At 40.0% G+C, this 22,282-nt stretch overlaps 1 protein-coding gene across 2 annotated transcripts in view; it reads left to right on the top strand.

Moving 5' to 3' along the window:
- The window catches only part of abi3bpa (ABI family, member 3 (NESH) binding protein a), a 34,003-nt gene extending 12,546 nt beyond the window's left edge, over positions 1 to 21,457 (top strand). The window contains exons 4-23 of one of the 2 annotated variants that reach the window (XM_078262246.1): positions 63 to 195; positions 784 to 971; positions 1,732 to 1,775; positions 2,586 to 2,634; positions 4,076 to 4,141; positions 4,324 to 4,401; positions 6,224 to 7,516; positions 8,072 to 8,149; positions 8,546 to 8,734; positions 9,530 to 9,595; positions 12,407 to 12,478; positions 13,373 to 13,498; positions 13,880 to 13,969; positions 14,123 to 14,332; positions 14,951 to 15,056; positions 17,500 to 17,579; positions 18,183 to 18,212; positions 18,349 to 18,507; positions 20,107 to 20,229; positions 20,320 to 21,457. In XM_078262246.1, coding sequence (XP_078118372.1) covers positions 63 to 195; positions 784 to 971; positions 1,732 to 1,775; positions 2,586 to 2,634; positions 4,076 to 4,141; positions 4,324 to 4,401; positions 6,224 to 7,516; positions 8,072 to 8,149; positions 8,546 to 8,734; positions 9,530 to 9,595; positions 12,407 to 12,478; positions 13,373 to 13,498; positions 13,880 to 13,969; positions 14,123 to 14,332; positions 14,951 to 15,056; positions 17,500 to 17,579; positions 18,183 to 18,212; positions 18,349 to 18,507; positions 20,107 to 20,229; positions 20,320 to 20,435 — 3,296 coding nt within the window. In that variant the 3' untranslated portion in view covers positions 20,436 to 21,457. The remainder of the gene's footprint in view (positions 1 to 62; positions 196 to 783; positions 972 to 1,731; positions 1,776 to 2,585; positions 2,635 to 4,075; positions 4,142 to 4,323; positions 4,402 to 6,223; positions 7,517 to 8,071; positions 8,150 to 8,545; positions 8,735 to 9,529; positions 9,596 to 12,406; positions 12,479 to 13,372; positions 13,499 to 13,879; positions 13,970 to 14,122; positions 14,333 to 14,950; positions 15,057 to 17,499; positions 17,580 to 18,182; positions 18,213 to 18,348; positions 18,508 to 20,106; positions 20,230 to 20,319) is intronic. The other variant, XM_078262247.1, reaches the window with a different exon arrangement.
- The last annotated feature ends 825 nt before the right edge of the window (positions 21,458 to 22,282 follow it).

The following is a 22,282-nucleotide window of genomic DNA, read 5'->3' as shown; positions in this document are numbered from 1 at the left end:
TGGTAAAAATTTGCACTTGGGATTGAGGTGGACATGGAGGTAAAAGTATAATTTGTTCTCAGGTAAAGTGGAACTGCAGAAGCCGCTACACCTAGTCCTTGGGTCAGTGACCCCCACCTCAGTTATCTTGTCTTGGGGGACCCTTCTGAAAACTCCCTATGAAGGCAACGTCATGAATGACTGTCTAGAGGATGGGTGAGATGCACTAACACACACACATTTTTAAGAACTTAATTGTCATGCAACAGAGCAGGGGTTTTCAAAGTCTGACACTGTGGACCCCCCAGTTTTTCTTCTGTTTAATAAAAAAAAAAAAAAAAAGCCATTTTGGAACGATTTAATCGAAAACAAATCCTAGTTTGCCTTTTGGAACAAATCTCTTCTTGGTTTTATGTCTATGTCTATGTATTAGTTTCACATGTGTCTTCTGAATGAAGGGATAGAAGCATGCATCAGTTATTTTGTGGGAAGAGTAGCAAATTTCTGTCATAGCATCAAAACCTTGTATCCTGATTGTGCAGTTCATGCCAGAATATACAGTGTTAAACTGCACTGGAAAACTTGAGATAGACATTTTTTTGCAAGGAGTGCATACATTTATTTTTATTTTTATATGAGCATACACTAAGATCAAGCCCCTGCTGTTGTTAAGATAAGTTCTACCGTGACATTTAAGTATTTCTTGTACTAGATATTCTATCATCTGGATGTCTGAGTTTTGTAAAAGATGTAGGATTTACTGTTTTATCTTCATGTTCTGTTTTTGCTCTGTCTTCGGCTCAGACACTACACAGTGCGTTATCGTGAGAGAAACAGGAAGTGGAACTACCAGACCTGCCCAACTAGCGACACGGTCATTGATAACCTGAGGCCCAACACAGTCTATGAATTTGGTGTCCAGCCCAACTCTAAGGATGGCACTGGAGTGTGGAGCAAGCCAGTCATTCACAACATCTCAGGAGCCATTGAGGGTATGTCTGATGTTGGTTTTTCACATGATATTTTCGCTCACACTACAACTAAAACTGTAACTCTTGCTATGGCTGTTGCAAATAGGAAAAAAGTAATCCAAGTAAAGTAGATCCGTGCAGTATTTGTCATGTGGCCAGAAATAGTTTTTTGTGTTTAAATATGTATCTTCAAGAAAGAAATCCTGGTGAAAAGAAATCCTGGTGACAGATTCTGCTTAAAAACATGTTCCCACTTATTCTGAAGGCCAGAGGCACATCGTTAAAGAAGCATCTGGCCTTCAGAATAAGTGGGAACATGTTTTTAAGCAGAATTTGTCACCAGGATTTCTTTGGACAAAATTATAGTTGAATGATGTTTAATTTAGAAAAACCTGTGTTTTGTTGTTCAATGTTACACAGCCCCTAAGAAAGTATTGCTTCATGTTGTTTCTGTTCTTTTTTAGTCTTGATAGTCTAAAGACTTTGTGTATAAATCTGTTTCATCATCATCTCATTTAGGAAACAGCACTTTTGCTATTTTAGCAGTGTTTTGTTGTGACTACATGATGGCAGCAGGAGATACTAACCAGTCTTACTAAATCAAAACCATCTTGTAGTTAACTTGTATTAAGCCACTACTGAGGAACTCTCTCATTCAATCTTCCAAGATGAAATGGGATTTGAGCAAAGCATGTGGTTTTGTTTAGTTATTTCACTTTATATTAGTTCCGATGTGATTGTTTTCTTTACTGATTTTTTTATCTTGTGCCATATTTTCTAGAGAAGGCCATCAGGAAAATCTTTAAACGTCCTGTCAACCCTGTGGTATGTATTGGACACACTTAATTTCTAATCTAAGCATAACCAAAGCATTATAAATAATATTATGAAGCTGTATTGTTTAAGATGTTCTTACATCAGTGTTGTATTCTAATAATATGTGAAATTAAATAAGTGTTAGTGTACTTTTGGGAACAGGGTGTATATTTGGAACAGGCAACAGGCTTTAGAGTCCATGTTGTGCACTTTAGTGAGCTTATGCTATTCTCAGGGTTGTTTGCCTCATTAGTTTTCCATCCAACTGCTGAATGGAAACGGCACCAGTGCAGCCAGGACCGGCCAAGCCAAGAGAGCAGTCTGTAGCTAGCTAACTTCTTGGGTGGAATAAAAAAAAGAGATGTGAAAGAAGGATAAAGGAGGAAGCATAACAGTGTAAAAAAAAAGTAGTTGAAAGGAGAAGGGTGGCAATGATTTACTGACAGTGGAGGGCTGATGTGTCACATGGCCCTGCCTCTACACTCGTAAAACATCACAGCTGTTGAGAATCAGCCACTTGCCCTTCCAGAGGGAAACTTCAAATAACAAGCTTCTCAGCAGGGACTTTGCCAATTTGAGATGGAGTAGAGGACCTAAGACTTATGAAACACAGACCCATTTCCACCTGGTATTAAAATCTGATCTGAGTGATCCGATCACAAGTGGACAGCCTTACGTAAGTACCAGGTGGAAATGCGGCCACAGAGAAAGAGGCAGAGAAAGAGATTGAAGTCAAATGCTATCACCTAGACTTGTTGTGATCATTACAAAGACTAATGACCAATTCTCCCCCTTGTCTTTTTGTCTTTCACCCTTTAGAAACCTTTAACGCCAGATCCCCACTCCTTCCCTTTTCCTCCTCGTCATGGTAAGCCAATAGAGACATGCGGCTTTTGGGCTAACCCACTGAACCCTGGGTTAGCTGTAGCTGTTGATGCAGAATTGTTGTAAGATAGTATGATTTATTGCTACACAGAAATATTTTTCAGCCCTTTTCACTATCCCCTGCTTTAAGACTCATAACTGGAACATTTTCAACTAGAACCTTTGATTTATCACTTTTGCAGGACATCATCATATCCAGTTTAACTTTTTTTTATTCACAATTTTTATTTGCTGGGCACAAATTGTTTAAACTGGGGGCCCATAATGACGGGCTTAGCACAAAATAATATGTTCCACAAATCAAGATAAAGAGACCAATAAACACCAATCTACCACAAAGTATGTTCATTTTTAATTATTTTTCATTAGTGATGCAACCTACTTTACCTTTGAACATGGCTATAATCAATATTGTTTAAAGAACAATAGCTCAAATGAGTAATGTGAAATGGGTCATTTTAAGTAATCATTATCAACCGACTCTGCAGTTCCCCTTCAGCTCTACAGTTTCAGCATCTATCATCTCAGTGTTTTAGTCTCACAACTTTAACTGTTATGATTCAAGCGGGATTTATGGTTCTGCAGGAGCTCTACGCAGAGCTTACGCCACAGCCGTAAGTGGCCTGAGGTTTATACTTGGGCGCTGGTGTCTGGGTCGTTCTAGCGTATCTCTTTAAGAGAATAGTAGAGCCGGCATGTGTGTACTGGGCAGTATGGGGAGATGTGCAACGCTACGAAGCCACGGCCAAGCGGGCCAATCACAGTTGTCGTGGTCTGCGTCGCCGCAATGTGTTTTCATTTTTTGAGAGGTGCGTGTCAGGCTGCGGCGTAGGGTCTGTATCTACATGTATCTACACTTACCTATGGCATGGATTTAATGCAGGACCATAAATTGGGCTTTACTCTAACTGTACAACTTCGGCCACAACAGGCAGCTGTTTTCAGCCAAAAAAAGCCCCCAAAAATTCCCTGTGTACATTACCTGCTCAGCACCAAACAGCAGACACATAAAGTAGGCAACTAGCTGGTGGAGTATTTAGCAGCTAAAGACTCAGGAGTTGGTGAAGCCCAAACAACAGAGCTAAAATGAGAATGAATAATATTCGACTCTTTATCATATCAGCTAAGGTCATAATATGTTAATTTCGTATTTCCAGCCTGTATCCACGACCCCCATGTGGCCAAAGAACCTAATATGCCATGTTCAGATAGTCTAGGAATAAACAACTGATCAACATTGCACATTTTGCTGATGGGTACAATACAAAAATAGAATGCAGGGGGCATTGTTTCATCCAAAACACATTTTGCTGTTGTGAAGTAGGTGCATGAATATAATTCCTACATACTCTTTTTTTCAGGACTATGAGGACATCTTATGTGTGACTCCTTGACTTAAATCTCTCCTCCCCTGTCCTTGTCAGTTCTCCATAACAGGACCCAGGGCAGACTGCCCGTCTCCCGGAACATAGCCCCAAAGACAACTCTTGGTAATGACTTTTCTGACCTAAAGAGTTCAGAGGTCAGAAAAACCTTACCTCTGACCATTCTACCTGACTTCTCCCTCTATCCTGCTACTGGTTTACTGCACATACACAATTTTTGTACATTCTGCAGGACATATAGAAAATACATTTCTCCCGGGTCTACTAACGTACACTATATTTCTCAGCTCCCACAACAACTACTAGACAGGAATCTCTGCTGACCCCTGGACCCACCCTGCCTGTGGTCACCAAACGGCCAATCGGTAAACAGTTAATCATGGTACTTTTTGAAAAAGCTTTATGGCTCTCATTCAGGCTGTATGCAGTAATATACATGACAGACTGTAATTGAGGAGGCTGGCAATGCTTTACAATGTCTTTTTGTAATTAGCTGCATGAGTAAGAGTAGCATGCTCTGAGTGGGTACAGTAGCTAGACCCTCCCTGTGGAAACTGATGGTGTCAGCTGTTTGGGTTGTAATGACTGTAAGGTAGGTGGCCTTGGCTGCATGGCAATTTAGCAGCAACAAAGCTTGCAGGGATTCTTAATGACCTAGGTTCTGTTGTGTATGTCGAGTTATTTTTACAGTGACTGATTTTCAATATATACCACAATAGCACCACAATTTTATCTCAGAACCCTATTAGGTGCTGCTCAGTCAACCAATCCATTTCAGATCATTCATACCTCAAATAGACTGTATTTCTAAATTCTGTGTCTTCCTCTCGTTTCTTTGGCATTTGTAAACCGTTCATTACCTACTCAATCTTGTATCAGTCCAATATACTATATATGATAATATGTTTTTTCTTTCAGTTTATTTACAGTATGATAAATTTATCACCATTTTTGTTGATGACACACCTGAGGCTTTTGCTTTCGGTGCAACGCAGGCGATGGTGTGAAATCTGCATGACATAACTGCATGCACATGACATTCCTCTCTTTCCTGCAGGAATTTGTACCTTCCTTTTTTGTATTATCCTGTCCTTGTGTGTCCCTTTCTCCAACATTTATCTTGTATTATATTTGCAAATAACCTTAATTCTTATAAATTAAGCTAGAATGTTGTCATATAAATGCTAGGTTCCAATTCAGGGCCTGGATACATCTCAATATAACCAAATAGACCTGTTCAATTTCCAAGGCTCCTTCAAATGCAGCCTGAATTTGAAAGGATGCAACTGTTATGTTATTTGCAACCCTCATTATCCCACTATCACCAGCCAGTTATTTAATATAGCATTAATTGGTTGATTTTGAGGATCCAGTCCCTGTATTAGGATGGCTATAGTTTCCGTTTCTTTTTGATATACAGATGGCAATACCAGGAAATAATCATTTGGCCAATGTTCCCTGTTCTTGGTTGGTTGGCTAATTCAACTAAATTGGCCAACAACACCCAAAAACAGAGGTATTTTCAAAATTACATGGCCGCAAAGTTGAGTAGAGGTACTAAATGCCTCAAATACAATGTTATCTGTTGCTTTCTTTGCTTTCCTGTTGTTTCTCTGTCTCTCTCTTTCTCTTATTTTCTGACTTCCTCTTTTTACCCTCTCATTCTCTTTCACTGAGGTGAACATCTGATTGAAGATTGAACAATCAATTAAGAATGGTCCATCAAAATCCCACAGCAAGCAATCAGTCAGCAACTATTAAACCCTCATGTGATATAGCCTCTTAGAGGCACAGCCAATGGATTTGGATGGTTGTCGCTGACAGGTGTCCTGGCCCTGGTAGCTAAGCCTTTCTGTAGTAACACGGCTGTTACATTTCAAATACCTCCATATGGTCGGCCTTTGAAATTGGACCCTCCTCTATCTGACATGTGCCAGGTAGAAGTTATTGTGTAACCTGTGCTTTATTCCAAGATTAGCTCTATGAGTTCTCAGGACAGTAGCTGTTGATCTAAATTTCAGCTGTTCCCTAACTGCATTTATGTCTTGCTTTTATTATTTTCTAAACAATAAAATAACATTTTTTTTATTTTAATTTGGAAAATACTCTTTCCTACAGAATATTTGAAATTTTACAGCGCAGTATTGTGGCTTCATGGCCATATTTTCTCTCTCTCACACAACCCAGGAGGAGGAGACCTTTCCAGATCTGTCATGCCTCCTTTGATGGAGGTCCTTTTAGCTTCCAAGCCCTGTCTTCCACTACACACAACCACCATGGCTTCTGTACCAGTTCCCCATACAGATGTAGATGAACACGGAGAACATCCTCTGAGACAACATCCCCAGTCACAACCTCATTCACAACCTCAACCAAACCCCCTGCTCCAGCCCCAGTATCGGCCACCACCACAACCAAATCCCCAAAGACAAAAATATCAAATGTGGGTGAAGGCTCATCCTCAACCACAACCCCAACCAACATCCCATCCCATACCCCAGACCCAACCACAACCCCAACTCACATCCCAACCCATACTCCAGACACAACCACAACCCCAACTCACATCCCAAACCATACTCCAGACACAACCCCAACCAACATCACAGCCCATACTCCAGACCCAACCTCAACCTCAACCCCAACCAACATCCCAGCCCCAAATCCAGACCCAACCTCAATCACAACCCCCATCATCACCAAAGCCACACCCCCAATCACAGCCTAAAACCACAGCCCAGATCCAGGCTGAACCACAACCTCAAACAACACACCAGCCCAAACACCAGGCCCAACCTCAAACACATCTGCATACAAAGACCCATCCTCAAGTTCAAACACCTCCCCAGCCCACACCCATGGCACATCCTCAAACACCTCAAACAACACTACATAACATACCGCAGACCCAAAAAGCACTACCAAACCTACAGCCCCAACCTCAATCACAATTTCGATCTACAACTGAGCCACAAACCCAAACACAACCTCAACCAATGACCAACCCACAGCCTCAGCCACAACCTCCACTAAAAACCAATCTAGAGCCTCAACTAACCACCAAGCAGCAGTCTAAGGCCCAACCAACACTTAAACCAAAGATCATCCTTTTCCGACCCAAGCTCAAAACACAGCCTCAACCAAAGAGTCAACCCAAGCCCCAGCAACCACCTCAAATAAAAAAGCAGCCAAAGCCTCAACGACACCCTCAACCAATAAAACAAAAGCCCCGAACTAGGGACCAACAAGAACCTCACCCAAAGATTCAGCCGTGGCCCCAAACAAAACCTCCAACAAAGACCCAGGCCCAACCTTTATCTCATTCTCAACCCATTCCCCAACCACAACCTTCACCAAATGGCCAGACTCAATCCCCGCTTGAACCTCCTTCCAAGCCACAACCTCAACCTGGGCTTCATTCTCAGACCAGGACCTCCTCTGATCCCACCAAGGTCACCCCAAGGCAGGCAGTCTCTACGGGTAAAGACCCTTCTTTTTGCCATCAGCAATCCACACAATCAAGTATTAAGACCTGATCTAAAGTTACATTTTAAAAGGGGCATATTCATTTAAAATATTTGTATTGAGTTTTTAAGGAAAAGTTATCAAAACCAGAAGCTGGTAATAAATTCACTAGATTTTCAGGTAATGTTGATGAGTTGTTAAAAAAACATATCCTTGCAATATATTTTGTATTTAGAAACTCCTCCAAACCATGATTAAATGTTCTAAATTGGTAGTGAGAGACAAAGAGACAGAGAGTCCATTATGTGTATATGGACTATTACTTGGATTTGCCAATGTGCCATCTAAATTGGTCCTCCAGTCAGAGTTCAGCATTGTCTGACTACATGAAAGATTTTACTCTTCATGGATATCATGGTCACAACAAATACCTTTACTAGCTGCATTGATTTAAAACCAACAATAATCCCATTGTCCATTATCTCCATTATGCCCCCTTTAAAAGTCAAAAATATATTCAGATAAATAAATAAAAGATAAAAGATAAATAGTGAGTTTTCTTTCATACAGCTCCTAGTCCACCAGAAGAGGGCAAGCCTCTACCAAGACCTGCCCTGGCTACAAAGAAGGCTGGTAGTTACAATCAGGGTAAACACCATGACAAGTTTGTCCCGTTACCATCTCTGCTTTCGTCAAGTCACATGGAACCCAGTGCTTTCCGTTGTACTTCAAACCATTGGATGATGTCACTGCTTCCCCATTTCCATCTCCATCCTACCCCTCTACACACCCCACTCCATCATTACCCATGCCACCCTGTGTGCTTCCATTTTCAGCCCAGCACACTCACCTCACCCCTGCCCACTCACAACCAGAACAGACTGGCTGGCTTTCAATCTCATTTATGCCTCTCTGTCATTTCATTCATTGTCCACTCTTCCTTTCCACTTATGTGCTCTATCATTTATTCTATCTAGGTAAAGATGTCAAGCTGTCAGAAGTGGACCATCTCTAACCTCCCAAATTGCCTTTCTGCTCATCTAGGTACTGGCGTCCTTAGACCATCCATTGCTGAAGTTCCTCGTTCTCCCATTAGCTCTTCAGTTCCTCTAGCAGGAAAAAACACCACTCTGACCAGGACCCGGGTTCCTCCTCATTCCACTCGTAATAGTGGCAGACCAGTTTCTCCATCCAAGACATTCACCTCCTCTCACAGCTCCAGCACACCTGGGGGTAATGGATAACTCACTTCCCTTCCTCTTATTTCCTCTTTCCAAGTAGCTACCTCAGGTTATCCTCACCTGTCAGCACTATCTCACTCTCTCCTCTGCAGCTGTGCATCTACAGAAGAAGGAAAACAAACGTATGGCTCTTGATTTAGCACATGATCTGTGTTTGAATGCATATAATATACATTTGGATACTTGGGCCTTTCTCCCGCTCAATCTTCAGCTACACCTCCTCTTACAGTCCATATGTTCTCCATGTTCCTCCACATGTGCTCGGTTTGTATTTCACAGTTTTACCATGAGCAGCAGTGGCGTCTCTGGGGTCAAGATCGTTAACATGATTTACGGTCCTTCTTGCTGGCCGGGTGGGAAGTCTGGCCACAGCATTGGCCAGGACACACCACATTTTACACCAACCATGCCAAGCCAAGCACTGTGCAGACAGTACAGTCGCCACAGCCAGTCTCTTTTTCTTTCTCTCTCTGTATTTCTTCCTCTCTCAAACACACCCGCACACTCCCCAAAGAGTTATAGAAGAATATAGTGAGAACTGTCTGAGGATAGAATTTATGTTTTTAAGTCATTGCATTCCATTTGTATGTCCAGAACATCTGTAAAATCAGGTTAAAGACCCAAACAAGTCTCCAGCTTTATTTCTTACTGACATGAGACATTAAGAAAAGTAAGAAAATAGTATTAAAGAAAGACTAGCATCTTTTCTTTCTGACTTTCCTTGTATTTGTTTGTCTGAGTGACAATTTTTTTTTTTTTATAACAAGCTTTTTTCTCCCTCCAACAGCCGATGGGGCGCATCATAGGGGCAATGCTCTTCCTAAACCTGTGGTGTGGTCCAGAGAGAAACCTGGTAAAGACAAACCAAGATAATCACCTTTAAGCTCATTCATTAACCTAAGAGGCACTGTTATGTCCCATCCCACACAGTGCTTTTGTCACAATTCTTGTCTTGTCTGTCAGTATGACGTTTTGTGTTTGGTTGTGATCTGTGTTGTCCAATAGTCCCATTAGCTTACATACATGACTGAGACTGAAGCCATATATAATTCAATTTTGGCATATACATGTCCTCTCCACATTGTTTAGTCTATCGCACATATGGACCTTAAATCAGAAAACTGGTTTGAATTAGTTTGAGAACGGCTTAAACCTGCTTGTTGTGAAAGGTGAATGTGGTTTGCCCTTTTTATTTGGTCAATCACATTGTTTCCATTCTGCCAGGCAGGCTCAGTTAATTAAAGTAATTGAATCCATCGCAAGTAGTAATACAAACCATGTCTGGACCACATGTACGTATTAATAGTGATGCCCGCTCACTCCTTGTTGTGTGGAGTTGTGAAGAGAGGTTGTGCTTCAGTCCCATGTCACAGCTGGTGCGTGTTATTTCTGGAAACTTTGACAGTTTCAGAGGTCTTCAGGGAGTCACATGGCTCACTGGAAGCAACTCTACAGAAACAAATAGTCATTATGCTTGCCACCCTGCACACACATCCAAGCACAAAGCTCCTAATGACTTTAGGACTTTACTGTTTGTATCTTTTCTAAAAAGACATAACCTACATGTAGTTCACTCTTCTGGCCCCATGAAGTAAATGACACGCAACTACATATTATCGTTAATGCTTCTTATACTACACAGTGCTCTGCAACTTTGTATTGTACATAACAGCTGGTACAGTGTTTGCTTGTGCCGTGAATTAGAGCATGTCCTTGACAGTTTTATAGAGCTCAGTTTCACATTGGCATTTCAACTGGAATTTGTTTCCAAGCTCTGTTTAGTGGACTGCAGGTGTGTAATGGTAACTCAGTGTCCCTCTGAGTATGTGTTGCACAATCAACAAACCCCAGTGATGTGAGACACTGGTATGTATTTCAGTGGGAATATATTTCTGGACTTAACGTAAATCTCTGTGTTTTGATTGCATCTATTTTCACATTTTTGAAGATGAAGTTATCTGACAGAAACCAGCGCTCACACCACTGGTGCTGTTTTACATCAACAAACTGAGTCTGAGGCCTCCGGCACTTTAGACACTCAGCCTGCTGTTTGAGGGGTTTATTGTGCGACTTCAAACCAAACACACCCACTGTAGAAACTGAAGAACGCCGACCAGATCGTATTATATGCATTGTAGACATATTGTTGACATGTCTATCGGTGGTATCACATCTTATCACATCACATCATGTAGGCCCTGTTTTCATTTCCTGTCCAGTTGACCATGACATCACTTTTTTGAACTGGCAGTCCTTCACTTTACGTACCCCAGTCTTTTGTATTTATATATCTTGAGACTGGTATTTAAATAACTGCATCACCATAGTGATTTTCTGTATGAACATATGTTTGCCATTAGCTTTCAGTTATACCATGTGTGAGTCAGAGGTCCTTCTTGAATGTATTCTCAGTGTTAATCAGTGAGACTTGTAGGCAGATGTTGTTTCAGTTTGTCTTGATAGCCTCAACTCTTTTCTTTTGGAGATGCCAGAGATCACTGATTTATGCAGACTCTGTGAGGTCAGCTCCAAGAGACGAAACAAATCCAAAAGAAATGTTTTTGAGTTGTTTTGGGCTCAACAATTTGACAATTACAGAATCTTATTGACAGAGTGACCACTAATGAATCTCTGAGATAAGAAAATGGCAAATCGCGAAGGGAGTGCATGCTCTGGAAATTAATCACAACAGTTAAAATGGATAATGTCTAAGCAACGGATATGAAACGTGTGAAGGAAATTGCATTTGTCAAACCTCCCAGAGTTTAACTACTACCTCTAGATGGATAGGTAGATACTTTATTAATCCCAGCGTAAATTACCACTGTTACAGCAATTTAACAAAAAAAACCCACAGATAATGTTTAAAAAACTGGACATTATGCTTGTTTAACAACATTAAATCATTTTACATCCCTAATGTTAAGATATCTGAGATTGACAGTTTATAGCTAAAGTGTTTTCATTACAAAGCCTTGCTCTTCCTTGTGATTATTTATCCAGTTCACTGAAGCCAATTAATTTATTGCGTTCATTAACGCAGTTTACAGTGAAATTGATCTGGTCTTCATCTCATAGCTCGGCTTGATCTTTATTGTTTTCTCCATGGTGCAGGAATGTGGTGGAAAATCTGGTGGTCAAACAGCATCAGATCCAAAGATTTTTTACAGAAGGGAGCCAAAGTCATACAAAAAAGTTGTTGGACCTGCTACCTACTTGCCTGTTTAGGATTCACTAAGGGTTTTTAAATTCCTCAGTTATTCTTTTGGGGAGTTTTGGGTGAGTGGTTAAAGCACCGGTTTATAGTCTCAAGATTTTTAAACACTGACATGGTTTTCATTAGACAAAGACCATGGCGGTGCTCTGTGGCAGCACTTCACAAAGTGACTTTTCAGCATTTCACATGCAATCTGCTTGGCTTTTATGTGCTTTATTGTTGCTTGTATATTATGTCTCTGTACACTCATTTTTTTTTTTTTAGCACACAGTATTACTGCGGTCTTCTGCCCTACTAAATGAATTTAAACTTGACATTCTTTAATCATTATTGCACTATTAAAATAACCAACAACACTTTTCAATGTTGTATCTCTTCTTTTCTGCTGACCACCTGTTCTGTTTCAATGTGATTCTTAATCTGAAATGGACTCTTGTTTCCCACAAGTCCCTGCAGTCCTGCGTCCCTCTATTCCTGTCAACAAGAGACCCAACCTGGTGGGGAAACCTAGTGACCACGGTGAGGGCAACAGTGATGGCTGCACTGACCACTAAACACTGCTGCACCTTGTCCTGTTTACTATACACACAACAGCAAGGCACAAGGGCCCAAGGCTTAATTGCTGCATTGAAAGTGAACTTGAAATAAAATAAGCTTATTTTATTGACTTCTATTGACATGATTTCTCAATGAGCATCACTTATTTTCCCTTTCAACCCTAAAACCTGTCCATCTTGAATTTTACATGTTTTGTTGTTTGAATGAAGCTAGACTCCATCTTTACAGCCTTGCTAGCGTGAAAGCACTCTTGTTTGTTTATCAGTCCCACATGAATCTGATTTATTCAGTTTTAGTTCCAGTACACATTTTTCCACTAGGCCAAGTAAGTCTCGGCTGCAATGCCTCTACACCCTTCGTTGTAGTTTGAGAACCACTGTTTTTAAGCTATTTTCTGCAAATAAAAAAAGTGCTTACAACTCCCAAACAGCTTTCAGTGCAACAGCACTCATCTTAACCTGATCTTAACATTACAGCTCATCTCAGCGTTCTTGTTGCTATGGCTTTCTTGTCTTTTTTCTGGACTTTCGCACTGATCTCTCTGTCCACACATTAGTGTAGTTATGTGCACAGAGTGTGTGTGTGTGTGTGTGTGTGTGTGTGTGTGTATGGTTATGCTTCTGACCATCTTTGGTCTCAGCAGATGTATTCTGGCGGACCTTTTTCCTCTTTAAAGAGCACAAGAGATATTACTCAACAAGCGATCTCTGATCTTTCAGCAGCCAGGAAAAGGCCACTGAGTTCTTCAGTGAGGATGGCCAGAGCAGATGGATCACAACTGTGTATGACTATGAGTCAGATGATGAGGGTGAAGAACTGATCTCTTCTCCTCCTCTTTCTGCGCTCTGTCCTCAGATAAACCCATGGACCTGAAACAAGGAGACAAGGAGTCCATCTTGAAGCCATTCCCTCCGGTCACAGCCAAGCCCAAGCAAGAGCGCAGACAGCAGCAGACAACCACCTCTGCCCCGGCAGTAAACAGTATGAGTAACACAACTTTAATGTATCTTAGGAGGAAAAGTATGACTCATAGTCACAACTGCTTTCATACCTGAAGGCAATTGAGTATTTCTGTGAATGTGAGAAATTCAAATTGCCTACCTCCATGAATGTAAGAAAATGTGATTGAAAATGTTTTGTCACTTGGAGTCAATGATGCACTTGATAATAAGAGATATTGGTGATGGAGTGGTACAGTAGTAAGGTAGAAAGAATGAAAGGAATATTAAGAGGCAGACAAAGAGCCTGAGCGCAGGCCAAAGCAGGTGCTGGGCTGGCCGGTTGTTGAAGACAGAAAAAGCTTCCAGGGACTGCTGGCACATCAAACTAATCCCAACTCCTTTCTTCTGTTTCGCTATTCAGCAACCCGTTTTGACATAAATGAAAACTCCTCCATATTCCGGCCCTTGCCTGCGTCAGAGGTAGACATCATGGGAAAGAAGCGCTTTGTGGGTAAGACTTCTTAATGGCCGTTTTACATCTCCACTGCAGTTTTAAAAGCTTAATCACTGAAATCATCAGCTCGCTCACTCGATACTACTGCATGAATAACCAAAAGAGCGTGCATAAATTAATACCTGCCATTTTTATTGTACACGTCTACAGCTCCCCATGTGATCTACAAGACCGATAAGAAGCCAGATGAGCCATGCTCCATCACCTCCTCCCTCTCTTACTTCCCTGACGAGGAGGGAAGTGATCAGAATGTGACTGGTCCTCCCCGCATCCCTCCCTCCAACCTTACTGTGGTTACTGTGGAGGGCTGCCCGTCTTTTGTCATTCTTGACTGGCAGAAATCTGACAACGAAACCAGAGGTACGATAAATACTAATAAAATTGGCTGACATTTAAGAAAAGGGGACAGAAATGAGGGTTAAAGACTTATTCAGCTGGGGCGACCTCTAGCTCACCCAGTAAGAGCGTGCGCCCCCTGTAGGCTGAGTCCTCTGCAGCAGCCCGGGTTCGAGTCCAACCTGCAGCCCTTTGCTGCGTGTCATCCCCCATCTCTCTCCCACTTTTCCTGTCTATCCACTGTCACTTTCAAATAAAGAGAAAAGCCCCCCCCTCCCAAAAAAAAAGAAAAGACTTATTCAGCTACGCTCTCAGATTCCCAAATGCCTTCAGTCAGTCTTTTACCCATTAGTGAAACTAACATACATAGCATAGCATATCATTATTATAAAGTGGTAACAGGTAAATCATGTTTGGATGCTTGAGAGGCCTTTCACATCTTAACCCCAAACCTCATATCCTGCCTCAAGTTCTTACATCTCTCTCATCAAAACATCTCATCATGTTGAACTGTCAGATTCAACATGATAATCAGATAACTGGTCACAAAGTTATGAGGTTGTGTAATTTGGAGCTGTTCATAGTTGAAATGTAAAATTTGTGTTATCAAAAGCACACTGATATTCCTGCTCCTTTCATTAGAGTATGAAGTTGTATCCACCACTAAAGGACCAAATGGAGAGGAGGTGTCCGTACTGACGACCAACCAGACACACACAGCCGTGGAGAATCTTAAACCAGAGAGCAGGTATGTGAATCAGACATTATTATGTCAGACAGCTCATGTAATGTAAAAATGGGACAGGCTACCTTAACATAGTTTTCCATCAATCTTCCAGTTGGTCAGGTACTCTTACTGTGTCTAGTTTGGAAACAACAACCAGCTTACATTACAATAAGGTTTTCCATACTGTATAAACATTTTGCTTAAAGATTCCCTGTGGAGATTTTGACCTCTAGTAGCGCTATGGAGCAGTTTTCCTTTCTTTTTTCTCCAGCATCTCTGCTTTATTGGATAGTGATAGCTTAGAGAGAGACAGGAAAGGGGGATGATAGAGATGAGATGACATACAGCAAAGGGGCCAGGCTTGAATCAAACCAGGGCCACTATGGTAAGGACTCAGCCTTGATGTATGTGATCTACCAGGTGAGCTACCAGGGCACCCTATAGCAATTCATAATGTAATAATCAGAATCAGAATCAGAATCAGAAAAGCTTTATTGCCAAGTACGTTTTTTACACATACAAGGAATTTGTTGTGGTCGTGTAGGTGCACGTCATACATTCTCTAAAATAAGTTAAACAAACAGGTTAACAGAACAAACAATATAAGTATAAATATATGTATATATATATATACACACACACACACAGAATGTATTAAAAATAAGAGAGTAAGAATTAAGATAAAAAAGAGCAGATTAAGTACAGTGGCATGTAGAGCCAGAGGGGGGGTGTGGAGAGAGTCAGGGTGGCTTCCGGGCCTTGTTGATAAGGCTAAGGGCAGAGGGGAAAAAACTGTCCTTGTGACGTGAGGTTTTGGTCCTGATGGACCTCAGCCTCCTGCCAGAGGGGAGTGTCTCAAAGAGTTTGTTGCCGGGGTGGGAGGGGTCAGCCACAATCTTTTCAGCACGCTTCAGAGTCCTGGTGGCGTAAAGGTCCTGGAGCCGCAGCAGATTGCAGCCAATCACCTTCTCAGCTGACCGAATAACACGCTGCAGTCTGCCCTTGTCCTTGGCTGTGCTAGCAGCGTACCAGATGGTGATGGAGGATGTGAGGATGGAATCAATGATGGCTGTGTAGAAGTGCACCATCATTGTCTTTGGCAGGTTGAATTTCTTCAGCTGCCGCAGGAAGTACATCCTCTGTTGTGCTTTCTTGACGAGGGAGCTAATGTTCAGCTCCCACTTGAGGTTCTGGGAGATGATAGTTCCCAGGAAGCGGAAAGACTCCACAATGTTAATTGTGGAGCCACAGAGGGTGATGGGGGCAGGTGGGGCTGAGGATCTAATCTTGGGGATCTAATCTTAATGTGATAAAAGCTCATAATGTAATAATCAGCACATACTGTAAGAAAACCCTGAGGGCATAATGTAATAACAGTTTTGTGCATAGGCATGTGTCATGTCTGTGTAAAACTAGAAGGGTTCCTATGCTTTCAGAAAACGAGGGTTTCTTACATTATGTGCTGATTATTACATTATGAGCTTTTATTACATTTAAGTTATGCAGAGTTATTACATTATGCGCAGTAAATAAATTATGAGATGCTACATGCCCCTATGAAGCAGTTCTTCTATGAGTGGGTCTCTGTCTCATGCACACGCTCGAGGACGCACATGCATGCACGTGAAACAATACACATTCCTTTGATCGGTGTCACACTATTCAACAGGTGGCGATAACATGTCTAGAAAGACACTAATGCGCCAACAAAGGCAGTAAAGAAGAAGAGATCTTGCCAGTAAACATGGATGTAAACAACGCAGGTTTCAAACTTTTAAGAACAATTGGCTTTGCAAGTGTTTTATAAGGAACGAAATGCATTCATCATCTTGTTAGAACTCAAGAATACACACAATACACACAATGTGTTGGGTAGTAACACTGAATGTACACATTACTTTTGTTTGTTTATAAGAAAACTCCACGAGGCATCTTTAACAAATACTGTATGCTTGAACTGCTGGCTGATTACATTAATAAGGTGTATTGTAGATCTCATCAAAAGAGGAGTTTTAAATGGCACTGAAAGGCTATTAGTGTACTGCCTTCAAAGGTATGTTCAGATTGACTAGTAGGCCTACTTCTTATAGTAAATTATGTTTAGGTTTGCAAATACAAAATGGCCAAAGCTGAGGAAATCTGGGTGGAGAGGTTCACTGAGGTTTTAATTAAATCTCAGCATCTGGAGTCTCAAAATTCACCAGAGCCCTCCCTTAGGCTGGGTTTGCTGGCCCAACTATTGCCAGGACATCTGAATGCAACACATGGAATAACCATCAGGTGTGTGTGTGTGTGTGTGTGTGTGTGTGTGTGTGTGTGTGTGTGTGTGCGTGACCCATTCTTAGTTGTCAAAGGCATAAAACTATTATGTGTCCTGGTTCTGGAGGTTGGGAGGAATTCAGATTGAAAACTCCTCAAAGTGTGGATTATGCCTTTTATTCTCTTTTCTTCTATTTTATTTCAGTTATGAATTCACAGTAACACCAAAGAATGAGCTGGGAACAGGACCCTCCAGTGATCCTGTGTCTTTTAGCACAGAATCAGGCAAGTTTTACAAAACATATAATCCATTAAAGTCATATAGATGAAATTCTTGATAAACCCTTATGTGTTTGCTCTGACAGAAGACACTTATTAGTTGCATGTTAATGCCACTGTATACGTTCCTAATCATCAGGCAGAGATTAGCATTGCTTTGAATCTCAGAAGATGGGCTATTAAGCAGTTGTTAGTCTAATAATTTCAACATGGCACTGGGGTCTGACTGATTAAGACTCATGGCTCTTGTCAGCTCACCAGCTGTCCTCCGAGGCTCATTTCTAACGGAGGCATATCATCCACCTGGACTAGAGAACTCTGAACAAAACTAAATGCACACCAATCGTAAAGCAGCTGAAGTGCAGCCCTGGGATGTTCAAATGTTGTGATTTTAAACTTACAATGACAACACTAAAAGGGGAATGCTCTACTTAATTGGCCTCCTGCCCAATCAAAGCCTAGCCTGTTGGAGCTGACTGGAAATACTATGCCAAATGGGCTCTGATACAAGTCTGGGTTTGTCTAGCACAATGTCTCAAGATGTATTATGACTGTGTTTATTCTAAGTTGTTTTCATGACGTTATTCATTGCAACTTTCTCTCATGTAGCGGATCCACGAGTGAGCGAACATGTTTCAGGTGAATATTGTCTTTTTCTCTTCTTATCAGTGTGTTCCAGCAAAATTAAGCTTTTTAAAATGTTTAACCTTCACTGGTTTTGGATTCTATTTATACATATAACAAACAGTATATTAAGCCTTTTCCTTTTTCACAGGCAAAGATGCCATCTGGACTCAGTTTCCATTTAAATCCGACGACTATTCTGAATGCAATGGAAAGCAGTATGTGAAGAGAACTTGGTACCGAAAATTTGTGGGCATTCAGCTCTGCAACTCCTTGAGATACAAGATTTACCTGAGTGACTCTCTGAATGGTAATTATAAACTGAAATATTAGTGAACTAAACAGCTGCTTAGGGAACCCAGGGGCCATCAGCAAATTATAAATCACTTTCAAAAACATTGCATCTCCAAAATGTCAGCTCTGTGGGAACCTACTTGTTTTAGTTGGATAACAGTGCGTACAGTATTTTTGAAGATCTTGAATTCCCAGATGACATATGAAAAATATATTAACAGTTGCAACACATATTCCAAGAGGACATTAGCTCAGGTGCCCGCCTAGCCACTAAATTAAAAACAATGTTTTTAATACAGTGTATTAACAAATAAATAAAAGGCCAAACATAAGTGATGCATCTGAAAATGGGACAAATAAAACAGGCAATAAATATGAAATTAAACTTGAAAATGATGTCAAAACTACAACCAATATCTTAGAAAACATGTATAATGTGACATTTTTATGACATACTATATAATGTCTTTTTATGACTTTTTTATGACTTTTCATGGCATACAATACTATGACATGTTTTATGAAAGTTTGACTTTTTATGACTTTTTTATGACATACTATACTATGACATTTTTATGGCATACTATAATTTTTTTAAATTATATTTGTTATGGCATATTATACTATGACATTTTATAACATTTCCATGACATACTACACTTTGACTTTTTTATGACCTTTTATGACATACTATATTATGACATTTTACGACTATTATAACATACTATACTATATTTTATGGCTTTTTATAACAGTATACTATGTCTTTTATGACTTTATTACACTATACTAAGGCATTTTAATGTTTTTTTTAATGAAATACATACTATGACCTTTATATATTTTCTATACTATGACTTTTTATGACATACTATGACATTTTATGATTTTCTTCATGACATACTATACTATGACATTTTTATGGCATTTGTATGGCATACTATACTTTGACATTTTAATGACATTTTCATGGCATACTATACTATGACATTTTTTATGACATTCTCCTGACATTCTTATGACATACTATATTATGTCATTTTCATGACACTACATTTTAATGACATGTTTATGACATTTTTATGGCATACTATACTATAACATTTTTTATGACATTTTCATGACATACAATGGAATTTTTATGGCATACTATACTAGTATGACTTTTTATGACATTTTGATGGCATACTACACTATGACTTTTTTAATGATTTTTTTATGGCATTAATATGATATATTATACTATGACATTTTTATAACTTTTAATGGCATTCTAAACTATGATGAGACATTTGTACTTTGAGAAACTATGCTGTAGAGAATCTTTGCATCCTTAACTGTCATAAACGTGTTGATCCTGTTCCTGTCATTGGCAGTAATGCTTTTAAATCAATCCACAACAGCGTGAGACAAAACACTGGCCACTTTAACATTTAAAAGCTTCCTAGTCACCTGGCAAGACTTAAGTGTCCTGAGAATAAAATAACTTGGACTGTCTTTTTAACTCAGCATAACCATTTTCTGCCCAGTTCAATTTCGTGTCAATATGAACACTCAGATTGAAGATGTATTTTCTTTTGTAGCCAGAATTTTACTTCCTCTGTATTCCATGTAGGGAAGTTTTATAACATTGGAGATCAGACGGGGCACGGTGAGGACCATTGTCAGTTTGTAGACTCCTTTCTGGATGGACGGACCGGCACCCAGATGCTTGCTGACCAGCTACCAAGCAGGCCAGGTATTGGTATTGGTTAGCTATAACCATTAACAGATCATATTAAATCTTTATTATGTAGACTCTTATCCCTCTTCTGTGTCCTTGTACCAGGGTTTTATAGAGCGATGAGACAGGAACCTGTCAACTTTGGAGAGATTGGAGGGAAGTCACATGTTACTTATGTAGGCTGGTACGAGTGTGGCACACCCATCCCTGGGAAGTGGTAAGACCCCCACAGACCTGTCCAGGAAGGATGACTTTCTTGGTCGGGAGGAAGAAGAAGACGTCTCACTAGACCTGAAGGGAGGTCGGCCTTTCTTTCATGTTACCATGGACACTGTACCATAGTAGACACCATGGGTCTGTCTCTTTGAACTCAGCCTATTCTCCCAGGTATGAACATGTAGGAATATTAGATGTCCCAAAATTCTATTGAGTGCATTTGTACCATTGGTCATAATTTCTCTATTTATCAAAAATGCATTCAGCGAAGGAATGCAGGGTTTTGAGTGTTGAATATGCAGTAATCACAGAGAAAATGTTGGGAAGCTGGCTCCCAAAGTGTAATAACTTGTATGATATTATTTATCAAAGGGGATTGCTATTGAATATTCTGTGTGTGCTTGGACTTTTGAGATGAGAAAGTAAAACTCATTCACAATACTTGCATTTCACACACAAATTGTGTCATTTGTATACAGAAAGGTGCCAATCATACTTTCATTGTACATTTGGACTATGTAAAATACAAGTACACACAGACATGCAGAATTGACCTTCTGCTAGCCCTAAGGGATTATTAGCAGTTGCAGTTTGCACAGTATTAAACCTTTGTTTATATATGTATATGGTGTGAAATACAGTATGTATACCAGGGATCATATAGTTTGATACATTTCAGGTACAAGATAAAACAGCTTTTAGCCAAATTGTTGATTTATTATTAGAAAAACAAAGCTTGAGTGTTTCTATGGGGTCACTTGGAAAGATTAATGTATTTTTAATGCTTGTGCAGACTTGTCATATATTTTATAAAATAATAAAATATATATAAAAATTATAAACTGAGCTTCAATATGGAAATTACATAATTTATGTTTTGTTTTCAAACTTACAACAAAGTGTACATAAAGCTATAAATCATTGGAGAGAAATGGTTAGGTTTCTTCCACATCTGTCATGACTACGGTTGTTTTTGATGCACCATGTATGTTTTCAGCAATAAATCTTGTTTTTATATTTACTGATATTCATTTACATTTGACTTCAATGACTTATGTTTAAGGTAAAGTAAGACATTTTGAATTGATTTTGCGGTAATTCTCTTTTTTGCCAAGTCAGATGAGATAATCGGTATGCACCATGGATGTACTGTATTAGATATGCACTCTCTGAAGTTACTATTAGCAGCCAGCTAACTTAGCTTAGCACAAAAACAGGAAACGCAGGGAAAACAGCTAGCAATGCTGTCAACAAAATCAGTCTACCAGCTCCTCTAAAGCTCACTAATAAACACATCTCGTTTGTTTAATCTGAACAAAACCCAAAGTGTAAAAATTATTTTGCCATTTTTGGGGGGTTTTGTGCCAAAGCCAAACAATCGAGACCAGTTGCCAGGCAACCAGTAGGGACTCATACATACATGAGAATAGTATCAATCTCTCTCTGCAAGAAAGCTAATAGACTAAGCACATTTCCCAAATGTCTGTGTTTTTGTGCTTAAATTTTGATCTGAATTGGATCAAACACATCAGGGTGAAGGATGTAATACGGACTTCAAGACCAGAGGTAGACATTAGCTAACCATAATACATTTCTAACATTGTGCCAACTGTACCAATATTACAGACTAACATCTAAAGAGAATGATTTTGGTTTGGCACAGACTATGTGAAGAGCAATGCTAAACACACTTCTCTAAATTATTTTTAGTAAACCCTATGCACTAAATTCTTCACACTCAGTGACAGTTTGACATATAATACCAACATACTCCCATGCCACATGTCCTAGCCAACCACAACCCACAGGCAGGAAAACAAAATGGGAATACCAGCATTACTAGAGTTTTCCA

This window comes from Sander vitreus, chromosome 11 (genome assembly GCF_031162955.1).
Source record: "Sander vitreus isolate 19-12246 chromosome 11, sanVit1, whole genome shotgun sequence".
NCBI lineage: Eukaryota > Metazoa > Chordata > Actinopteri > Perciformes > Percidae > Sander > Sander vitreus.
This window is presented reverse-complemented; position numbering and strand designations above follow the sequence as displayed.